The sequence below is a fragment of the Podarcis melisellensis genome, assembly GCF_964234715.1.
Source record: "Podarcis melisellensis genome assembly, chromosome: 16".
NCBI classification, from domain to species: Eukaryota; Metazoa; Chordata; class Lepidosauria; order Squamata; family Lacertidae; genus Podarcis; species Podarcis melisellensis.
In genome coordinates, this window is record NC_138533.1 from 41,510,394 (window position 1) to 41,530,570 (window position 20,177).

The window sequence follows — 20,177 nt, forward strand, 5'->3', positions numbered from 1 at the left end:
ACAGCCTTCTGTGTTGCAGGAGGCCTTCTGTCGACTGGTGCTGCTCTTTGAGGCTTGGGGGTTCCAGCAGGATTGTTCTGGGGTTGGGAGGAGAACTGGGCTCTGGACATGCGGCTTCCAGGCTACCAGAACTGGCAGTCATGTAAGGAAGAGAGTGAATGGCCTTCCCTTCCCTTCTGTCACAGGGGCAATTTTGAAGACCATGTTTGTTTGTCAGACATTTTCACCAATACAATCCAACCTACTTTTCTCTTCTCATCCCAGACCTGTGGCGTAATCATTCAGTGTGTCTGGCTGTTAACCAGAAGGTTGGTGGTTCAATTGCAGATTCTTTGATTTCTTTTCTTTGCTATGTTTGCACCTTTTTTGTTGTCAATAAATAAACAGTTAAGGTAATTTCCCTGAATAACTCATCCATCAGAATTATTGGGAGGGGGCAGAATTTTGCAGACATATCTGGAGTGCGGCCCAGTGGATTTGCACATCTTAGGTGTTTCCCCTCCTTCCCCAGCAGATGCCAGCTGGGCCACAACTCCGAGATCTCTGCACTCACTGAGCTGGAGCAGCAGCTGTAAGGAGACCTCACCTTTGCCTGTCTCCCAGCAAGAGCCTCTCAAAATGCAGGTGGAGCTTCTGGTCCCCCTGGGTGCTGATAGTCCAGGTGCACAGCATGCTCTCAGTGTGATTCCTCCAATGAGTCGGGGCCAAGATGCGTCCCATGATGGCGTTGTGCACCGTTCCTCCACAGGGTGCTAGAGATGCAGGTGGGGGGGGGAGAGAGACGGGTGTGTGTGTGATCATCAGACAGTGACATCTTGCACCAGGCGCCCACATCCTTGCACTCCCAGCTCTGTATACCTGAGCAGATGGGCTCTGGGCTGCTCCAGTGCGGCTTGGAAGCATTAATGCAGGTCAGAACCTCTGGACCTTCCAGCTCATAGCCCAGGTGACAGTGGAAGTGTGCTGTGCCACCAGGATGCAGGCCCATGACGGTGACTTCCCCAGAATCTGGTCTCCGTGGGAAGCTGCAGCTCAGCATAAATACTGCAATGGAAGTGAACAGATGGGATTACAATCAGGCCCTGGAGGAGCACCTACCATGTCCCTAAAGGATGTAGCATATCTAGGCTGCTGGGTTTTGCAAGACCGTGGTTGTTGAGATCCTGTCTCATGAATATCATCTGGCCAATGGCAAGAGAGAACATAAGAACATAAGCAGAGCCTTCTGGATCAGACCAGCACCCCAATTGGAAGGAATCCAAATGTTCTGTATCCTCCAGGCATGCTTGGAGTTGTTCAGCAACCACCCACTCAGTTACCTTGCCCAAGAATGGAAGATTTGAGACTGGGCAATAATTGGCCATATTGGTCAGGTCCAAAGATGCTTTTTCTAATAAGCGCTTTAATAACCGCCTCTTTCAGCAGGTCTGCGAAGGCTCCCTCACAGAGAGAAGCATTCACCATCCTATGGAGCCCATTGTCCAGCCCTTCCTAGATCACTTTTATGAGCAAGTTGCATATGATCAGTTTCAACTCCCAGGCCCACAAATATTAGTGCTTGGCCTCCACATGTCTCTCTCCTGTTTCTAAAAGCCAGAAGATGCTCTCTGCTTCTTGAGCCAGGGAGGGAAATAAGAAAGGCAGGTGGATGGAGCTCTGCTCTAAGGGGCCAGAAGCAGCAATAATTTCACTCCTTAGAGATTTTTGGAGCTGTTGCTATTCAGTGGACGAGATCAAATTAGAGGAACTAGTGGTCTGACTGGTGTAAGCTATCTTCTTAGGTTCCTCCATAAAGAACTTCTGGGATTCCTTGCTTATCAGGTGTTAGGCATTAAAATCCTAATTAAAAGCCCCCCTTTTTCTGAATGCCCTAAATATTTCTGGGGGAATTTGGGGAAAAACTGGGGGTTGATATGTGAAGAGAATCAGAACTTACAGGGTTAAGCAGTTCTGAGTGACGTCTCACATTCTGAGGCGTGGCTATATTCACAGAGGGGAGTGTTTCTCTGTGTCTTTTTTCCTTTCGCTTTTGCGGGGAGGCAGCAAGATGTGCGCTCTCTCGCCGGGGTGATTTAAGATGTTTTTCTACACGATTAAAGACTATTGGAGTTAAGCAAGAACGCTTGCGTGCAGTCTGATTTATTACACACACATTGCAACAGTTTCTAACCGCTGTGTCGACTCTGCTACAGGAAGCTGACGGAGAGCTATCCACGGGAGTCCAGTGGGGCACAGGGAAGCGTGCCGGACTCCATCCAAAAGCCAGAGGTTATGGGGGAAGTCAGCCAAGCTTTGAAACTGTTGCCAAGTCGTGCAGGTGTGTGTGGAAGCCAGCTGAGAGGAGGCTGAAGCCAGCTGGAGTCCTGCCTAACGTTTGAGGCAGAGGAGCTCGCTGGGAGAAATCGGATCTCCAAGGACCGGGTGCCAGAGGAGCTGCTGCTGTTACATGAGTACGCTCAGCCCCGGGGGAGAAATGGCTCAGCCCCAAGAATATGGCTTTGGGCTTAAGCTGCCATGTCAGAAACTGAGTAGCCAAAGTTGGCTGGAGTGGAGTTTCCAAGCAGAGCTTTTCCTAGTCGGCGAGCAGCTGTGGCACGTAGTCTAGCCACCACAGAAGGCAACTGGGAAAGCAGATGCTGAAAGGGCTGCAGAGCAAAGTGAAGTGAGCAGCGTGTGCTTGCTTTTTTTTTGGTAGAGAATGTGAATGCTCATCTAAGGCCAGTTGTCTTGGATGCTAAAAGGCCAGAGGCTGCTTGGCTAGCACTCCGTGAGGCTTGTGAAGCTGGGGTGGGAAGCAAAGGCCAAGATGTGGCTGCATCCGAAGGGGATAGGCAAGATGGTGCTGGCCACATTCTTGAAAGCTGATACACAGCTGGGAGGAGCTGGGAGCCCTCACAGGGGGACGAAGCGACTGTTGCTGTAACGTGTCTGTGTGAGGAGCCAGGAGAGAGGCCATGTGTTGGAGGCCCTTTACCCACCAGAGGGGGTGCAGGAAAACATCCTGGGAGCCCTGGGAGCAGTGGGGGGGGGCAGTGAGCGGTGAAAGCTCAGAGACGCCTCATTTTCCAAAGGCTGCCAAGAGTTGTTTACGCCATGAGCTGAAGCCTAGCCGTGCTGGAGGCTTCAAGGCCAGCCACCTGCGACAAGTAGAGATAAGAGCTGTGGAGTTGTGTGGGAACGCTGAGACAAGTCCGGTCTCCAAGGCAACTGAAAGAGTTGCATCTACGGAAGCTGTGAAGGTCGTGGGCAAGTCTTCCTGCTGGGGGGAGTCTGTTGCTGTGACAACCAGCGAGGACATCTGCAGAGGCCCCAAGGACGGGGGCAGCGAGAAGTTTGTTGCCATGGCAATGCTTAAGGACAACTCCAGTGAGGGCAGAGTGCTGCGCTGGGTCATAGACTCTGGAGCGAGTCATCACCTGATAACAGCGACACCTGGTGTTGAAATGTGGAACTGCAGGGCTGTTTCAACTGGGAAAACAGTTGTTTTTGCTGATGGGTCACAGAGGCCTTTGTCTAACGTGGCAAATGTTTTTGTTTCTTTCTTGCAGGCGGAGCTGGAGGTTTACGTTGTGCCTGAGATGAAACACTGTCTTTTATCTGTATCTTGTCTCTTAAAGGAGGGGTACAAGGTTTGCTTTGAAAATGATGTCTGTTCTATTTCCAGGGGTGGGAGGCAACTCGTCAGTGTTGCATGCCAGAACAATCTCTTCGTTTTGGAGACACCTCTGGATGGTGAGGGAGCACAGGCGAAGTGTGCAAACATTTCCACTCATGATTCATGTGCTTGCTTGTGGCACAAAAGAATGTCACATGGCTCTTGGGGAGATATCCAAAGGTTGCCCCAGTACACAGTAGGGTGCAGGATAAAATCATGTGACCAATCCCTAGATTGTAGGGCATGCAGAAAGGCAAAGGTAAAAGGGTGCAGTTATCCCAGGGTGGAGAGGGTAACCACAAAACCTTTTGAGCTTCTGCACACAGACCTTTTTGGGCCCATGACAAAGCCGAGTCTGGGCGGGGCCAGGTTTGTGCTGACGCTGACAGATGATTTTAGCCAAAATGGCTGGTACTTTTCGCTGAGAACGAAGGGCGAAGCAGCGCAACTGATCAAAGATTGGTTGTGGCAATGGAACTACGGTTCTCCACCAAAGTGCAGGGATTCAAGAGTGACCGAGGTGCAGAGTTTACTGGGTCTGCTCTGCAGAGTTTCTTCCGTCAGAAGGGGATACGGCACAAGGTGATGGGTGCTACTTCTCCTCAGGAGAGGGGCGTGGCGGAGCTTAGGAGTAAAGCTCTGGCTCAGGCAACAGAGGTTCTACTGTGTGACTCCGGTTTGCCTCAGAGTTTTTGGAGCGAGGCCTGGAGGGCAGCCAATTTCACGATGAACAGGTCCTACAATGGGTGCCACCCCATTTTCCATGCTCCACGGAATGAAGCCAAAGCTGCATTTCTTCCGTGTGTTCGGTTCACAGGCCTGGGTGCCTGTGCCAAAGGCTCAACGAAAGCAAGGTGACCCGAGGTTCCAGAAAATGATCTTCTGTGGATATGAACCTGCGACAAAGGGGTGGAGGTTTGCATATCCAGAAGGTGATCAGACCAAGCTTCTGATCAGTAAACATGCTTAGTTCTGTGAGCAGAATGGTTGGTCAAGGATCCATGCAAGTCCTGACGTTCTCTCAGAATGTCTGTCTGATTCTGAGGAGGAGGGAGAGCTAGAGGCTGAACCTGTTGCTGAGGACCAAGTCTTTGAACAGGGTCAAGAACAGGGTTGGGCATCTCCACAGGTTGTTAAAAGAGAGCCCAAGAGTGAGCCTTCGTCTCCTGTTAGCAAAGTACAGAAGGCGCGAAGACGCACTAGGTCAGAGGGCGAGTCTTCTGATGTAGAGGACACACTTGCTGGCCACAGTGGGTCAGAAGGAGCACCTGAGTTTGTGTTCGGACGGTCCACTCGCACCACAAAGGGAGTTCCACCTCAGAGGTTTCAGGTCACCAGTGCGTGGATTGGTTTCGCAAAGTGCGAACCTGGGAGTTTTGAGGAGGTTCAACAGTTGCCTGAGACAAATGCCAGAAAGGGACGAGAGGCAATGGAAAGGGAGTTGAACTCTCAGAGGTCTGTAGATGTGTGTTCACAGTTTCCCTCAGGATGTGAGACGAGAGGGGGTGTGAAGAGAATCAGAACTTACAGGGTTAAGCAGTTCTGAGTGACGTCTCACATTCTGAGGCGTGGCTATATTCACAGAGGGGAGTGTTTCTCTGTGTCTTTTTTCCTTTCGCTTTTGCGGCGAGGCAGCAAGATGTGCGCTCTCTCGCCGGGGTGATTTAAGATGTTTTTCTACACGATTAAAGACTATTGGAGTTAAGCAAGAACGCTTGCGTGCAGTCTGATTTATTATACACACATTGCAAGAGTTTCTAACCGCTGCGTCGACTCTGCTACAGGAAGCTGACGGAGAGCTATCCACGGGAGTCCAGTGGGGCACAGGGAAGCGTGCCGGACTCCATCCAAAAGCCAGATGATATGGGTTATTGGGGAGGGTATTAATGTGGGAGAATAAATCAATTAAAGATTACTTCAATCTGAGATGCTTGGGGGGCTGCTGAAGAAGAGTTGAACTGATTCAGAGAAGGATCTGTTGGTTTCCAGCAGGCTAGCTCTCCGATGGTGAAGACCACTCTTTTCAGAAAGCCATTAGATTAGTTATGCTGCTCATCATATTATGGGTTACATCATAGTAACTGCAGGTGCCCAGGACTCTGAGCTTTCATTCCTTCCCTCCACTACCTGTTTTTAAAATATGTCTCTACAGTGGCAGTCACACCCCGGGGGGGCAGGGGGTGGAGGGAGCCCACTGCTGCTCACTGACTCTCCTCCAATCTGCTCCCAGGTCCAACCTGACCTGGGAACAGAGCTGCAGCTGGGCACGAGGAAGCTGTCTAGTCCTTGCATGACTCTCCACTCTGCCTCTGGGTCAGGTCTGATCCGGGAGTGGAGCTGCAGCCAGGAATAAGGGAGCTGCTAATGCAGCTCTCTCTCTCATGCAGTGCAGCCAAGGAGAGGGGTAGCAGCTCTGCTGCCAACTCTCCTCCACTCCGCCTTGTGGGATATGAAACACAAGAGCAGTCAAGTACAACATTCCTAGAGTGAACATGTTTATACATGGGGAGGAATTGTTTGTCCAGCCAGCAGGTAAACTTCCTGTTTCCTTCTGGTCTGGGACAGACTTCCTCTGCATGTGACTAAGAGGTGGGCATGGCCTTACCTGTGCAGGTAACGACAAAAGCACAGGGCAGGGCAGCCATCTCTCTCTTTTTTTGACTACATGCATCGAAGAAGCAACATCTGCTTTGCCAAAGATGCCCAAAGGGACTGTCTTCTTATGAGATAGTTTCTAGGTATATGTTACTTTTCTAAGCTAAGTCTGCCATCTGGGATCCTATTGTGAACAGAATGTTGTGTGAGTAAACCTTTTTATACTTTTATAGAAGACTGTGTCGTGTCTTATCTTTTATGAGGGAATAAGGGGAAAATCCCAGAACAGTTATTATAGAGGCTTTAGCGAGCCTGACGAAACGCATCCACTGCAAGTTTAAAAAGGGGAATGTTACTCTGCTGAAATTGTGGAACTTGTTAACACAAGTTGGAAAAGGATATCAAACAATATACCCTCTCCTGCATCCCTGAACATTCCCACACAACCCCCGGGTCAGACTGACCTGGGAGCAGTGTTGGTGCTGGGTGCACACTGGAGGCGGGCTCTGACAGGAGCTTGTTGTGGTGTGCCTTGTCGCACCCCCTCCCAAAAATGGGCTTGGGGCAACACACACACCCAGCCCTCCACACTATGCCAGTGTTTCTCTAGCCACCATAGAAAAAAAGTTATGAAGCAAAATGTGCAGGCAACTTTCTGTGAAATGAGCCAGCCAGACTGCTATAACCTGGCAGTGTTTTCCATGAAGTCATCAGGCTGTATGAATCCCTGGGGTCCCAAAGAGTTTCTGATTAGTGCACCTTCCCTGTTTTTGCTGTTTTTCTTGCTTGTAAAATAATAATAATAATATTGCTTGTAAAATATTATTATTATTATTATTATTATTATTATTATTATTATTATTAGTCTATATCAGAAGGAAGTCTCTTTGGGTTTAACTGGGCTTACTCCCAGGTAAGTAGGCACAGGGTGTTGTTGTTGTTTATTAGTTTAGTCGTGTCCGATTCTTTGTGACCCCATGGACCAGAGCACACCAGGCACGCCTGTCTTCCACTGCCTCCCGCAGTTTGGTCAGACTCATGTTTGTAGCTTCGAGCACACTGTCCAACCATCTCATCCTCTGTTGTCCCCTTCTCCTTGTGCCCTCAATCTTTCCCAACATCAGGGTCTTTTCCAGTGAGTCTTCGCTTCTCATGAGGTAGCCAAAGTATTGGAGCCTCAGCTTCACGATCTGTCCTTCCAGTGGGCACTCAGGGCTAATTTCCTTAAGAATGGATGCGTTTGATCTTCTTGCAGTCCATGGGACTCTCAAGAGTCTCCTCCAGCACCATATGCCTGTTGTCTTTGTCCATGGGGTTTTCTTGGCAGGGATACTGGAGTGGCTTGCTGGTTCCTGCTCCAGGTGGATCACATTTGGTCAAAACTCTCCACTATGACCTGTACATCTTGGGTGGCCCTGCACGGCATAGCTCATAGCTTCTCTGAGTTATTCAAGCCCCTTCGTCACGGCAAGGCAGTGATCCATGAAGGGGAGGCACAGGGTGGCAGCCCACAATTTGCTTTAGGGTTGGCATTGGTGAAAACATGGCTCTTCTTGTGTGTTTGACAACTGCATCTCCACAATCGGGATCAGTAGGGGAGATCTGACTTCCCCTTGTAAGCCAAGGGAGGAAAATCATGCAACATCCCCCTCATGGCAGCCATTTCGTGACTGGTGCCCTCAGCATCCTCTCAAAATGTGAAATGTGCCCCAATAGTTCAAAAAGGTTGGTGACACCCCCCCCGCCAAATGCACAGTAGCTGCATAATCCAGGGATTCCTCCTCACCTTCCCTGGGACAGGGAAGATGTTCTGCCCCTAACAAAAAGCCCCTGTACCTTGATAATGCAGCTGGAAAGTCCCAATCACGTCGTCTTGGAAGGTGCGGAAGAAGACTGAGATGGTATTGGTGAGGCTGCGTATGACTTGGCCCTCCACCAGGAGTGTCTGATTGGCCAGGACTATCAGCTGGTCATCATCCATGCCTCGGATAGACAGCACTTCCCCCTCGGAGAGGTTGACGCTTTTCACCTGTGTCCCAGGGAAGGAGAAAGAGCGCCATGAGATGCCCAGGATCGAGGGAAGGTTCATTCCTTGGGTATCTCCCAACCTGCAGAATGCTCCCCCTCACGCACAACAGGCAGTGACATTGCTCTCATATGGCACCAAGTCAAGATGTCATTGGGCACTGATGTATTTTTTTGTAATTTTGTTCTGATTCTAATTTTCTAATGCACAAAAAGCAGCAACAATAAATAAGAAAGAGAAAGGGAAGAGATCAAAGCAAGAAAGGGAAAGGAATGGAATAGACAGACATGAGGAGAGAGGAGGCAGCAGGAGTACAGTATTAAAAAACATTGATGACTTTTAATTCCATACAATTGTCCTTCATAAACATATTCTCTTAGAATGTTTTCCCAAAGGAATCCATGAGGAGACGACAGCTGCCAATCTCATTCCTTTACTATGATGGGTTCACTAAATGGATGCTAAACTTTAGAAAAGTTGTCCTTCATATTTGAATTGTGTAGGGACGCGGGTGGCACTGTGGTCTAAACCACTGAGCCTAGGGCTTGCTGATCGGAAGGTCAGTGGTTCAAATCTCCATGACGGGGTGAGCTCCCGTTGCTCGGTCCCAACTCCTGCCAACCTAGCAGTTCAAAAGCATGTCAAAGTGCAAGTAGATAAATAGGTAGCGCTCTGGCGGGAAGGTAAACAGCGTTTCCGTGCACTGCTTAGTCATGCTGGCCACATGACCCGGAAAAACTGTCTGTGGACAAACGTCGGCTCCCTCGGCCAGTAAAACGAGATGAGCACCACAACCCCAGAGTCATTTGCGACTGGACGTAACTGTCAGGGGTCCTTTACCTTTACCTTTTTAAGTAATTTTAAAAATGGGTTTAATTGTTTTGAAGCCTTCCGTGCCATCTCTGTTTATAACTTGATGGGTTTGCTGTCTGTTTTTATTGATTTAGCTGTTTTTACAACATCCACTTTTAAGTAACGGTATCATTGAATAATAGGCTATAAACCTTTCAAACAAATAGCTTAATAACCGGGGATGGGTGAATTTGTTCCTCTCAGTTTCTCCACCTGATAATTCATAGGTATTTGTGTGTGTATACACATTTGTATACACAAGGTATACACAAAGCAATTTTCTTTAATATGAGGTTTCACTAAGGCACATGTTTTTACCCCCAGTTCCTCCTCCCCATGTGTGCTGGTATCATCAGAACAAGTTCATTGTTTTCATTGAATTAATTAAACTAAATAGTTTTAATTGGATTTTGAACAAATGTTCAATTGTTTTGAATGTTATTTTGTTCTGACCTTTCTTAGTGGCTCATGCAAACTTTTGTTCTGAATAGTATTTTTATGGGGCAGGGGGGAGGGCCCTGGGATGGGTTCATGGAACCAAGGGGGTGGTGTTCTGAGAAGGTTTGGGAACCACGGTTATGATGCATTCTGTATGAGGCTGCTGTTGAGAACAGTCCAGAAGCTTCAACTGCTACAAAACCCATTTGCCAGAATTTTAGTAGGATTCCCCAAAGTGTGCCATGTGACTTCCGTTCTAAGGAGCTACAGGGGCTCCTGGTTCACTTCCAAGCACAGTTCAAAGTGCTGATGATTACATTTTAAAGTGCTAAACAAGTAACATTTTAAAGTGCTAAACAAGCCAGTGTGGTGTAGTGGTTAAGAGCGGTAGACTCGTAATCTGGGGAACCGGGTTTGCGTCTCCGCTCCTCCACCTGCAGCTGCTGGGTGACCTTGGGCTAGTCACACTTCTGTGAAGTCTCTCAGCCCCACTCACCTCACAGAGTGTTTGCTGTGGGGGAGGAAGGAAAAGGAGAATTGTAGTTGCTTTGAGACTCCTTTGGGTAGTGATAAAGCGGGATATCAAATGCAAAACTCTTGGCCCAGGGCCCAAATACATGAATTAACACCCTATTCCTGAATCAATCTGCCTGTTCACTACAATAGTCATGGCTCCTTCTTTGTGTTACTCCTTGGGGAAAAGCACGTCAGCTGCATTGTTCAGTTGTTTAGAGAGTGGTGCTGAGAATGCTGAGGTTGCAGGTTCAGTTCCCGTAAAGGGCAGTTCCATATTCCTGCATTGCAGGGGGTTGGACTAGATGATCCTCAGGGTCCCTTCCAGCTCTCTGATTTTATGTACAAAAGAGTGAGGGGATCTTTTTTTGCAGTGACATTCCCAGCTTTGGGATGGATGCCCTCCAAAGGGACATTGGCAAAGGGTCAATTAATCCAGCCCCTTCATCAACACGGTGCCTTTCTATTTGCCTGGGCAGTTGTAATTATGGTATTGTTTTAGCTGTCTAATTCCTTTTAATTTCATTGTATAGTTGGTTTTTGGAATTTTTAAGTTCATTTGTATACCACCCTGAAAATCTATTTGTGGATGAAGAGCAGTTTATAGGAATTTCTAAAACCTTCTCTATATTTTGGAAAGGGCGTCTTTCCATCTGTCCTCTACAGGCTCAGCTGCCTTGCAAGGATTCCTGAGGTGAGGGTGGCAGTTGTTGCTGATGTTTAGATGCCAACTGCCATTTTGAATCAAGACTGAAACAAGACTTTGCCCTTTTTTGGCAGAGATTTGCCCATCTCTCAAGATACCCTCAACCAACTCAGGACGGGGTTCAGGATGTTTGGATGCCGAGCACCGTTCTGATTTGAAATGGCAAGTTGAAACATGACTTTGGCATGATTTCACCTGCTTTTTGGTGTGATGGGACTAAACTCACAAATTACATTATCCATTAAAAGTCACCCTATTTGTTGTTTTCTAAAAAATCCCAAGCAGTACTGGGGACTCCCCACTAGGAAAGAACCAAGCCAAGCATCATGTTAGGAAGAGATGTTCAACAGAAACCTGAAAAGAGGAAAAGAGGGGGAGAGAACCACCAGGACTGGGCGTGCATTGGACATCCTTTATACTGCTTTGTTACCAGCTTGTCACCAGTTTGTTTGTGCATGTGTGTGTCTCCTGGTTGCCAGGTGATGAGCTGTGACATGAGCAAGGCCAGGAGAAGAGGCTGCCTTGTCAGCCTGCAGCAAATCCAAGGCTTGTGGACAGATCCACAGCGACTGTGAAGTCAGCTCAAAGCCATCCTTCTGCCAGGAAGCAAGCCAGAAACTGACAGCTTTCCCCAGACAATTTGAGAGGTGATGTCAAAGCAGAGCCATTTGTTAGCAGCTGAGCAGCCCTGCAGAAATGCAGATTGCTCAATCTGGACCTCTCTCCTTAAGCCTCCTGGAAGCTGCAGGGGATTTTTTTTTTAAGGGAAGGGGCAGCGATGGAGCAGTACAGAAAGAAAACAAAACAGTGACAGTTTGGTTTGGAGCAAGAGAAGGCAGAATGTCCTTTGTGACACATTGCCTGGCTCCTCCAGCTCTTGGGAAAAGAAAACGGAGACTTCCTTTTACAACTGGAACACTCCCATTTTCCCACCAACCCTCACTATCCAAGACCCCCCCTCCCACCATTGCCTGTGCTTGAAGCTGCTGAAATGCCTTGCCTGTGCTGACTTCTAAAGCAGGGAAGGGTCTCTATTGAAACAGGACTGGGGATGGACAAGAAGCTTTGCAGTAACCCTTTGGTGACCAAGGGGAACTGCACTGAGCTGCCTCTGAATTGCACTGGAGTCAATAAGCCCCCTAGAGCAGAGGTCAGCAACCTTTTCCAGCCGTGGGCTAGTCCACTGTCCCTAAGACCATGTGGTGGGCTGGACTATATTTTGAGGGGGGGGAATGAATGAATTCCTATGCCCCACAAATAACCCAGAGATGCATTTTAAATAAAAGGACACATTCTACTCATGTAAAAACACGCTGATTCCAGGACCATCCATGGGCTGGATTGAGAAGGCAATTGGGCTGCATCTGGGCCCCGAGCCTTAGGTTGCCTAGAGGTTTGCTGAAGGACTGAAACATTCAAAAAGGAGAGAAGGAGAAGAAGAAAATGGAAAGAAATCAGAAGAAGATGAAGAAGAAGAGGACAGGGAAAAGACGGATAGGTTATAAGAAAATAAAACAAATTTATTTTAATTAGGAACCATCATGGCGCTAAAGTTAAAAGGTAAAGGTAAAGGTGCCCCTGCCCGTACGGGCCAGTCTTGACAGACTCTGGGGTTGTGCGCCCATCTCACTTAAGAGGCCAGGGGCCAGCGCTGTCCGAAGACACTTCCGGGTCACGTGGCCAGCGTCACATCGCTGCTCTGGCGAGCCAGAGCCGCACACGGAAACGCCGTTTACCTTCCCACTGGTAAGCGGTCCCTATTTATCTACTTGCACCCGGAGGTGCTTTCGAACTGCTAGGTTGGCAGGCGCTGGGACCGAGCAACGGGAGCGCACCCCGCCGCGGGGATTCGAACCGCCGACCTTTCGATCGGCAAGTCCTAGGCGCTGAGGCTTTAACCCACAGCGCCACCTGCTAAAGTTATGGAATTGGAATATTAATGGGATGAACGAGAAGAAAAAATGGAATAAAATTGAACAATTTCTAAAAAAGAAAAATTGGGACATCATATGTTTACAAGAAACACACGTGGCAAGAAAGCATAGAAAATTTTTGATTAAAAAAAGATTAGGAAATGAATTCATATCTTCAGATAGAGAGAAGAAAAGAGGGGTTGTTTTGTATATAAAAAATAAAATTGAATCACAACAAATTTTTAAAGATGAAGAAGGAAGAATTATAGCAGTCCAGATCAAATGGCAAGGGGAAATCGTCGTGATCTATGCACCTAATGGAAACAAGACTGATTTCTATAAAACTTTGGAAGAAAAACTTTTTGAATACATGGATCAGAAAATCATACTAATGGGAGATATGAATGGGGTAGTTTCGTTGGAAATGGATAGACTAAGAGATGGAACATCTAAAGAAGGAAAACTGCCCCAGTCTTTCTTTTCATTGATTAAGAACTGTAATTTGATTGATATATGGAGACTTAGACATCCATTAGAGAAACAATTTACATTTTTTTCTGAACCAAATCAGTCAATGTCAAGAATAGATCAAATATGGGTTTCGAATGAATTGACCCCAAGAATCCTACAAGTTGAAATTCAGCCTAAAGTAATTTCAGATCATAACCCAATAAAATTGGAATTAAAAGGGTTTGAAGAAAGAACATTTAGATGGAAAATTAAAGATTATCTTTTGGATGATCAGAAAATCATAGAAAAAGCACAAAAGAAATTAACTGAATATTTTGTTGACAATTATAATAAGGATACAAGGATGAGTGTAGTATGGGACGCAAGCAAGGCAGTGATGCGAGGTTTTTTTATCCAACAGAACTCACTGAAGAATAAAAACAGAAAAACGGGAAAAGGAAATTCTAAAGCAGATAATGGACAAAGAACAAAAATTAATTAAAAAAACCAAACAATTTTAAAATAAAACAATAAATTAAGACTCTGCAATCTCAATTTGCAATGATAATAAATAAAGAAGTGGAATGGAACATTAAAAGGCTAAGACAAAAAAACTTTGAGTTTGCTAATAAATCAGGCAAATGGCTTGCGTGGCAAATCAAAAAAAGAAAGGAGCAGAACACAATCAACAGAATTGTTGTAAAGGGAGAAGAGATAGACAATCCGAAAGAAATCAGAAAAGGATTCTTGGACTTTTATAGACAATTATATAAAAATAAGGAAAGGAATAATATGAGGAAAATAGAGAAATATTTAAAAGAGAAAAAGGTGCAAAAGATCCCGGCAGACAAAAAAGACCAACTGAATACCCTAATAGAAATAGATGAGATAAAAGAGGTTATAAAGGAACTGAAGAGAGGGAGAGCCCCGGGACCAGATGGATTTACATCAGACTATTATAAAGAGTTAAAAGATGTTTTGATGTTACCCTTAAAGAAAGTCGTGAATAACATTCTAAAGGAAAGGTTTCCTCCCAGGCAGACAGATGAAGGATAATGTAAGGAATATAATTGACATTTTGGAATATCTAGAATCATAGAATCATAGAGTTGGAAGAGACCACAAGGGCCATCGAGTCCAACCCCCTGCCAAGCAGGAAACACCATCAGAGCACTCCTGACATATGGTTGTCAAGCCTCTGCTTAAAGACCTCCAAAGAAGGAGACTCCACCACACTCCTTGGCAGCAAATTCCACTGTCAAACAGCTCTTACTGTCAGGAAGTTCTTCCTAATGTTTAGGTGGAATCTTCTTTCTTGTAGTTTGGATCCATTGCTCCGTGTCCGCTTCTCTGGAGCAGCAGAAAACAACCTTTCTCCCTCCTCTATGTGACATCCTTTTATATATTTGAACATGGCTATCATATCACCCCTTAACCTCCTCTTCTCCAGGCTAAATATGCCCAGCTCCCTTAGCCGTTCCTCATAAGGCATCGTTTCCAGGCCTTTGACCATTTTCGTTGCCCTCCTCTGGACACGTTCCAGTTTGTCAGTGTCCTCCTTGAACTGTGGTGCCCAGAAGTGGACACAGTACTCCAGGTGAGGTCTGACCAGAGCAGAATACAGTGGCACTAATACTTCCCTTGATCTAGATGCTATACTCATATTGATGCAGCCCAGAATTGCATTGGCTTTTTTAGCTGCCGCGTCACACTGTTGGCTCATGTCAAGTTTGTGGTCAACCAAGACTCCTAGAATGGGAGGAAACAAGAGGAAATGCCAATGATTGAAGACTGGAGACTGAAACTAACAGACTATGCAGAACTGGACAAATTAGCTGGGAAAATAAGATATCTTAAGGACCAAAAATTCATCGAAGACTGGGGGAAATTTGTAGAATATCTGAAAAATACATGTGACGTTCAAACAACGTTAGTGGGATTTCAAGAGGCACTGTGAAAGCTGAGATGTATTGTTAAGAAAAAAAAAGAGTAGTGGGAGGGAAGATCAATGACAATGCTAAAAAAGGAATGCGTAACTAAGAGGTAGAGATGGAAGATTGACAGAGAAGCTGAGGGAAGTCCAAAAAGAGAGAATTTGTTTGTCAAAGATTGGATAAAATTGAATATTTGTGTTGTAAATCAATAAAAATTTTATATATAAACATTCAAAAAATTCAAACCAGCTATATACTAAGGATCTACACACCAGCATCCTAGATAGCTGGGTAGGCTTGTTGAAACAAACATGTTCATAGCAGGTGCTGGAAAGAACACAGAGGCAGGGAGTTCCCAAGTATGGGTATTGCCACATTCATAATTGATTCTTGCAGTTGCAGACCAGGTACTATGTGGCTCCTCAAAACCATGCCAGTTCCGCCTATCTGAGAAGTCGAGAGGCTTTTATGAGGCAAGGCAATCTTGCAGGCTGATAAGTTTATGTCTGTGTGCCAACCTCTATTTTATTGTTGTAGGTGTTTCTGGGATTCCTTAATCTTCCCAGCAGAGAGGTGGGTTACCCACCCTGCTGGTCTGTCAGTACACTAACATATTTTAAAACCCGGGGATGAGAGTTGCCTCCCGCCTGTCGGCTGAGCGTTTCCCCATGAGAACCTAAGAAAAGCTCTTCTGGATCAAAGGCCCGTCACATCCAGCATCCTGTCCTCGCAGTGGCCAACCCTTCCTCATAGGGAACTTGCTCCACCCCCTTAATAATTTGGGAGGCCTTTTTCTGAACCATTTCTGAATCCACTTTGCCCTCTCATAGCATAATGTTGCAAAATGTGGATTCCTCCAAGATGCCTTTGGAGGCGAGGTGAGTATACTTCAAATGCTGCTTCCCTGGAGCTTTGCATCTTCTCCTTCTGCTCTCCGTCGCTCTCCTAACTGCCCCTTGGCCTGGAACCCCCTTTTCCACAAGTGGGCTGACATCTTTGCTGAACTATCCATTATGAGCATTGTAACGGAGGTGAGCTCCCCGGCATCCCTGAGAGATGGCACTTTCTTGCCCCATCAACACACACAGTTTAATACTGGTGAGAGCCCAGCTCCTCATCCCTCTGAAGGGTCTCTCTGAAGCTCAAAGTGTTTAAAGAAAATTCTGTTTCGGGTTAGTCTGTAACTAAGAAGATAAAAGGCAGAATGTACAGCAATTTTAACTCCCCTGAGGTGGTGGAGCCTCCCTTTTGTAACAGAGAGGTGAGAGGAGGGGTCAGCCAGCCTGCTTGAAATCCCTTTTTGCTTGCAATAATTGGCTGCTCCAGACAGGAAGCTCATCTCCCAAGGAAATAGAGTTATTCAAAAGCATGGAAGTGGCTTACAAACTGTGCGGCTGATACTTTCCCAGCTCAAATTGTTTTGCAAGATGGCCATTTGCAGATGGCATGGGGATTTGGGAGAGGAGGCTGCAAAGCGCAGGGCCTTGAAAATGTCTGAGTAATAATACCGAAGAGGGACAGACACAACCCACCAGGAAGGTCTCCTGCACAACTTCCTCCTCCAGTTCTGGGTTCACCACCTGGCTTGCAAAACTATTCAAATCCTACAAATCACAAACTTAGAAGGAACCTCAAAGGTCATCTAGCCCCAACCACCTGCTGCTGATTTACTACAAAGAATCAGAGTAAATACAGTGGTACCTCGCAAGACGAATGCCTCGCAAGACAAAAAACTCGCTAGACGAAAGGTTTTTCCGTTTTCGATTTGCCTCTCAAGACGAATTTCCCTAATGGGCTTGCTTCGCAAGACGAAAACGTCTCGCGACGTCTAAAAACAAAGACATGTTTTGTTTATAAAGTTAATTTATTTTCCCTTCAGTTTTTGAACTGCTCTTTACAGTATGTGTGACTTTAAAGAGCAGTTAATAAACTGTTGTTGTACCAAATTTGGCTTTGTTTAGACCTTTTTTGACCATAGGAACGCATTAATTGATTTTCAATGCATTCCTATGGGATTTCGTGCTTCGCAAGACGAAAAATTCGCTAGACGACAAAAATTGCGGAACGAATTAATTTCGTCTTGCGGGGCACCACTGTAAGTCAGACTGCATTTTCCTGCCCCCCCCCCCACATAATAGTACTCCTCTTTGTCATCTTCTGAAGTCATTTGGACTGGTGTCCATTACTGCCTAGGGAACCATTACTGGTTCCATAGTTTAACTGGGTGCTGTGTGAGGAAGTCCTTCCCCCTGAATCTTCCAACATTCCACTTCCCTGGCTTTCCATGAGTTCTGGTGTCAGGAGAGAGAGAGAAAATATTTTATCTATTTACTTTCTCTGTGCCATGCACAATTTTATAAATGTCTCTCATATCTCTATCTCCCCTTTTCTCTAAAAGTCCCAAATGCTGCAAACATTCCTCATAGGGCAGTCACTGAGCACCCTGGATCGCTTTGGTCCCCCTTTCTCTTCTGAGCCTTTTCCAACTCTGCAAAATCCCTTTTCAGATTGGCAGCCAGAATATGGCATGATTTTATTGGCATTTTATTTTCCATCCCTTTCCTAGTGGTCGGTCTAGCTCAGCCCAAGGGATACTCTTTGTGATGCTGTCACTCACAACGGTGTGAAAGAAATCAAAGAAACCCGGTTTGCATTTTGCAGATGCCTCTTGCCTTGAGTGTTTGCTTCTACCAAAGCAAGATAGATGTGGGGTCGGGGTCAGGTGGGGGCCCTTTTGAGAGAGCCACGGCCCTGCCTTCCTCTGACAGCGGCCACCTGCCTACCTCATGGATGCAAATTTATCTTGCCCGCCTCTGCTGGGATCAGCTTAGTGCTTCCCTTCCTTTCTTTTTATCCTTTAAGCTGGAGGGATACGATAAGAGTGACCCCTGTAATCGCCGGGAAATTCTCACCACTAAACTCCACCAGATGTTGCTCTGCTCTGGCTGCGCAATCCACTGCACCACCCCAGCCTCATTCGCTGGGGCTCCTGCCTCCATCTCCAGCTCTGGTGTCCCTCTCCCAGAGCAAATGCTGCCTTCCATAGATGCCCTCATCTGCCAGTGCTGAGGGCACCCTGGAAGTTTGTGGAATTGATACGTGGATGTCATGACCTGGGACCCAGGTGGATGTCATGGCCTATGACATGCACACCAATGTTCACACCTCTGTTCCAGAGTACATTCCTGATACACGATTGACCTCTGCCTGCTAAGTGCTGAGTCTGCATAAACACGTTCTCACAACCACAGCCACAAGGTATCTGTATTTTGCTGGCATTGCACCCATTGTAAGCCTTTCTTATCAGCTTCCAAAGCAGAGAAGAGCAAGCTAACCTTGAGGAGAAGAAATACTGGGAAATCTTCAATGATGGGAAACGGTAGATTCTCCTCACCCAGACAAGTCTGCATATAGCAGATAACAGAAAAGCAATATTTTGTATAAACTTTGCTTAAAGATACCTGTAGCCATAGTAATTAGGGGCAGGCTGTTCTGACCAATGAAATTTGTTTTAGGGGTCCACAAGCTGTCCATGCATTCTGTTATCCAATCATATTGCTGAAAAGGATTGTGCACAAGGTGATCACACATGTAAATATTATAAAAGTGTCTTGAAATTTGAATTCAAGATCTAGAATTTGGAGAATTCCTTTGGATCGGTTATTTTTGCTGCAGCATGCAATAAATATGAACTCTTTCCATGGCGTTGCTGTCTTTATTTGGCTAAAGAGGACTGGCGTATTTCCAGACCCCCTTTGTAGAGTAACGGAATCACAGAACCTCTGTGCTCAGAGATCTGTGCTGGTTGCCCATCTGCTGCCAGGCCAAGTTCAGGGTGTTACCATTACATGTCCTCCAACATTTGTCTGATGAAAATAGGGCTGTCCTAGTCTGTAATTATATATATATATATCCCTCCCATCTGACTGAGAGGCCCCAGCCACTCTGGACGGCTTCTAACACATATAAAAACATAATAAAACTATACAGGGCTGCCTTCAGATGCCTCCAGGATCAAATTAGAAACTGGGATGGCTTCTGTAAATCTAGGACTGTCCCTGGAAAACAGGGACACTTGGAGAGTCTGCCCTTAATATAAAGGTAAAGGGACCCCTGAGCATTAGGTCCAGTCGTGACCAACTCTGGGGTTGCGCCCTCATCTCGCTCTACAGGCCGAGGGAGCTGGCGTTTGTCCACAGACAGTTTCCGGGTCATGTGGCCAGCATGACTAAGCCGCTTCTGGCGAACCAGAGCAGCACACAGAAACGCCGTTTACCTTCCCGCCAGAGCGGTACCTATTTATCTATCTGCACTTTGATGTGCTTTCGAGCTGCTAGGTTGGCAGGAGCAGGGACCAAGCAACGGGAGCTCACCCCGTCGTGGGGATTCAAACCTCCAACCTTCTGATCAGCAAGCCCTAGCCTCTGTGGTTTAACCCACAGCGCCACCCACATCCCTGCCATTAATATACAATGCCCTTAAGAACTTGGGACCAGTTTACCTGCGAGATCACCTCACCCCATATACGATGCCTATTTGAATGCTTCAAACAGCAGAAGTGGCCCTGTTACAAAGGCTGCATAATCCCCATTTTACATTTGTAAGAATTTAAGAATTTTAGTGTGGCAACAACTTTTCTTTGGACATGTCTGATCATTCACGGCACTCTTTCAATGCCTGCTAAGAGCATTTTTGTTTAGACAAGCCTACCCACATGTTTAGCACGCTGACAGAAGTTTTAATATGTTTTAGTTTATTGTTATTTTAATTTTTCAAAAGTCTTACATTGTTGTTATTAATTATTCTTAGGAATCATTTTATTACTATCTTTTTAGTAAACTGCTTTTTTAAGCAATCCAGCAGTGTATAATTTTTATGAAATAAAAATGAAATAAATAAAAAAGTCCAATCCCCAATGGCAGCAGCATCTCCAGAGAATGCTGGGAGACACTCTCTGCCTGACCCTGGAGAGACCCTGTCAGTCCATGAGGACGAGACAGAGCGAGATGCACCGAGGGTCACACTCAGTAGATGGCAGCGTCCTACGTTCCATGTAGTTCAGTATTGCCCACACTGACTAGCAGCTGCTCTCCAG

General features: G+C 46.3%; 1 protein-coding gene across 1 annotated transcript in view; it reads right to left on the reverse strand.

Moving 5' to 3' along the window:
- Positions 1–20,177, reverse strand: part of SEZ6L (seizure related 6 homolog like) — a 141,162-nt gene that overhangs the window by 20,483 nt on the left and 100,502 nt on the right. Inside the window, 3 exon segments of the mRNA XM_081892900.1 lie at positions 587–752; positions 859–1,044; positions 8,087–8,279. Coding sequence (XP_081749026.1) covers positions 587–752; positions 859–1,044; positions 8,087–8,279 — 545 coding nt within the window.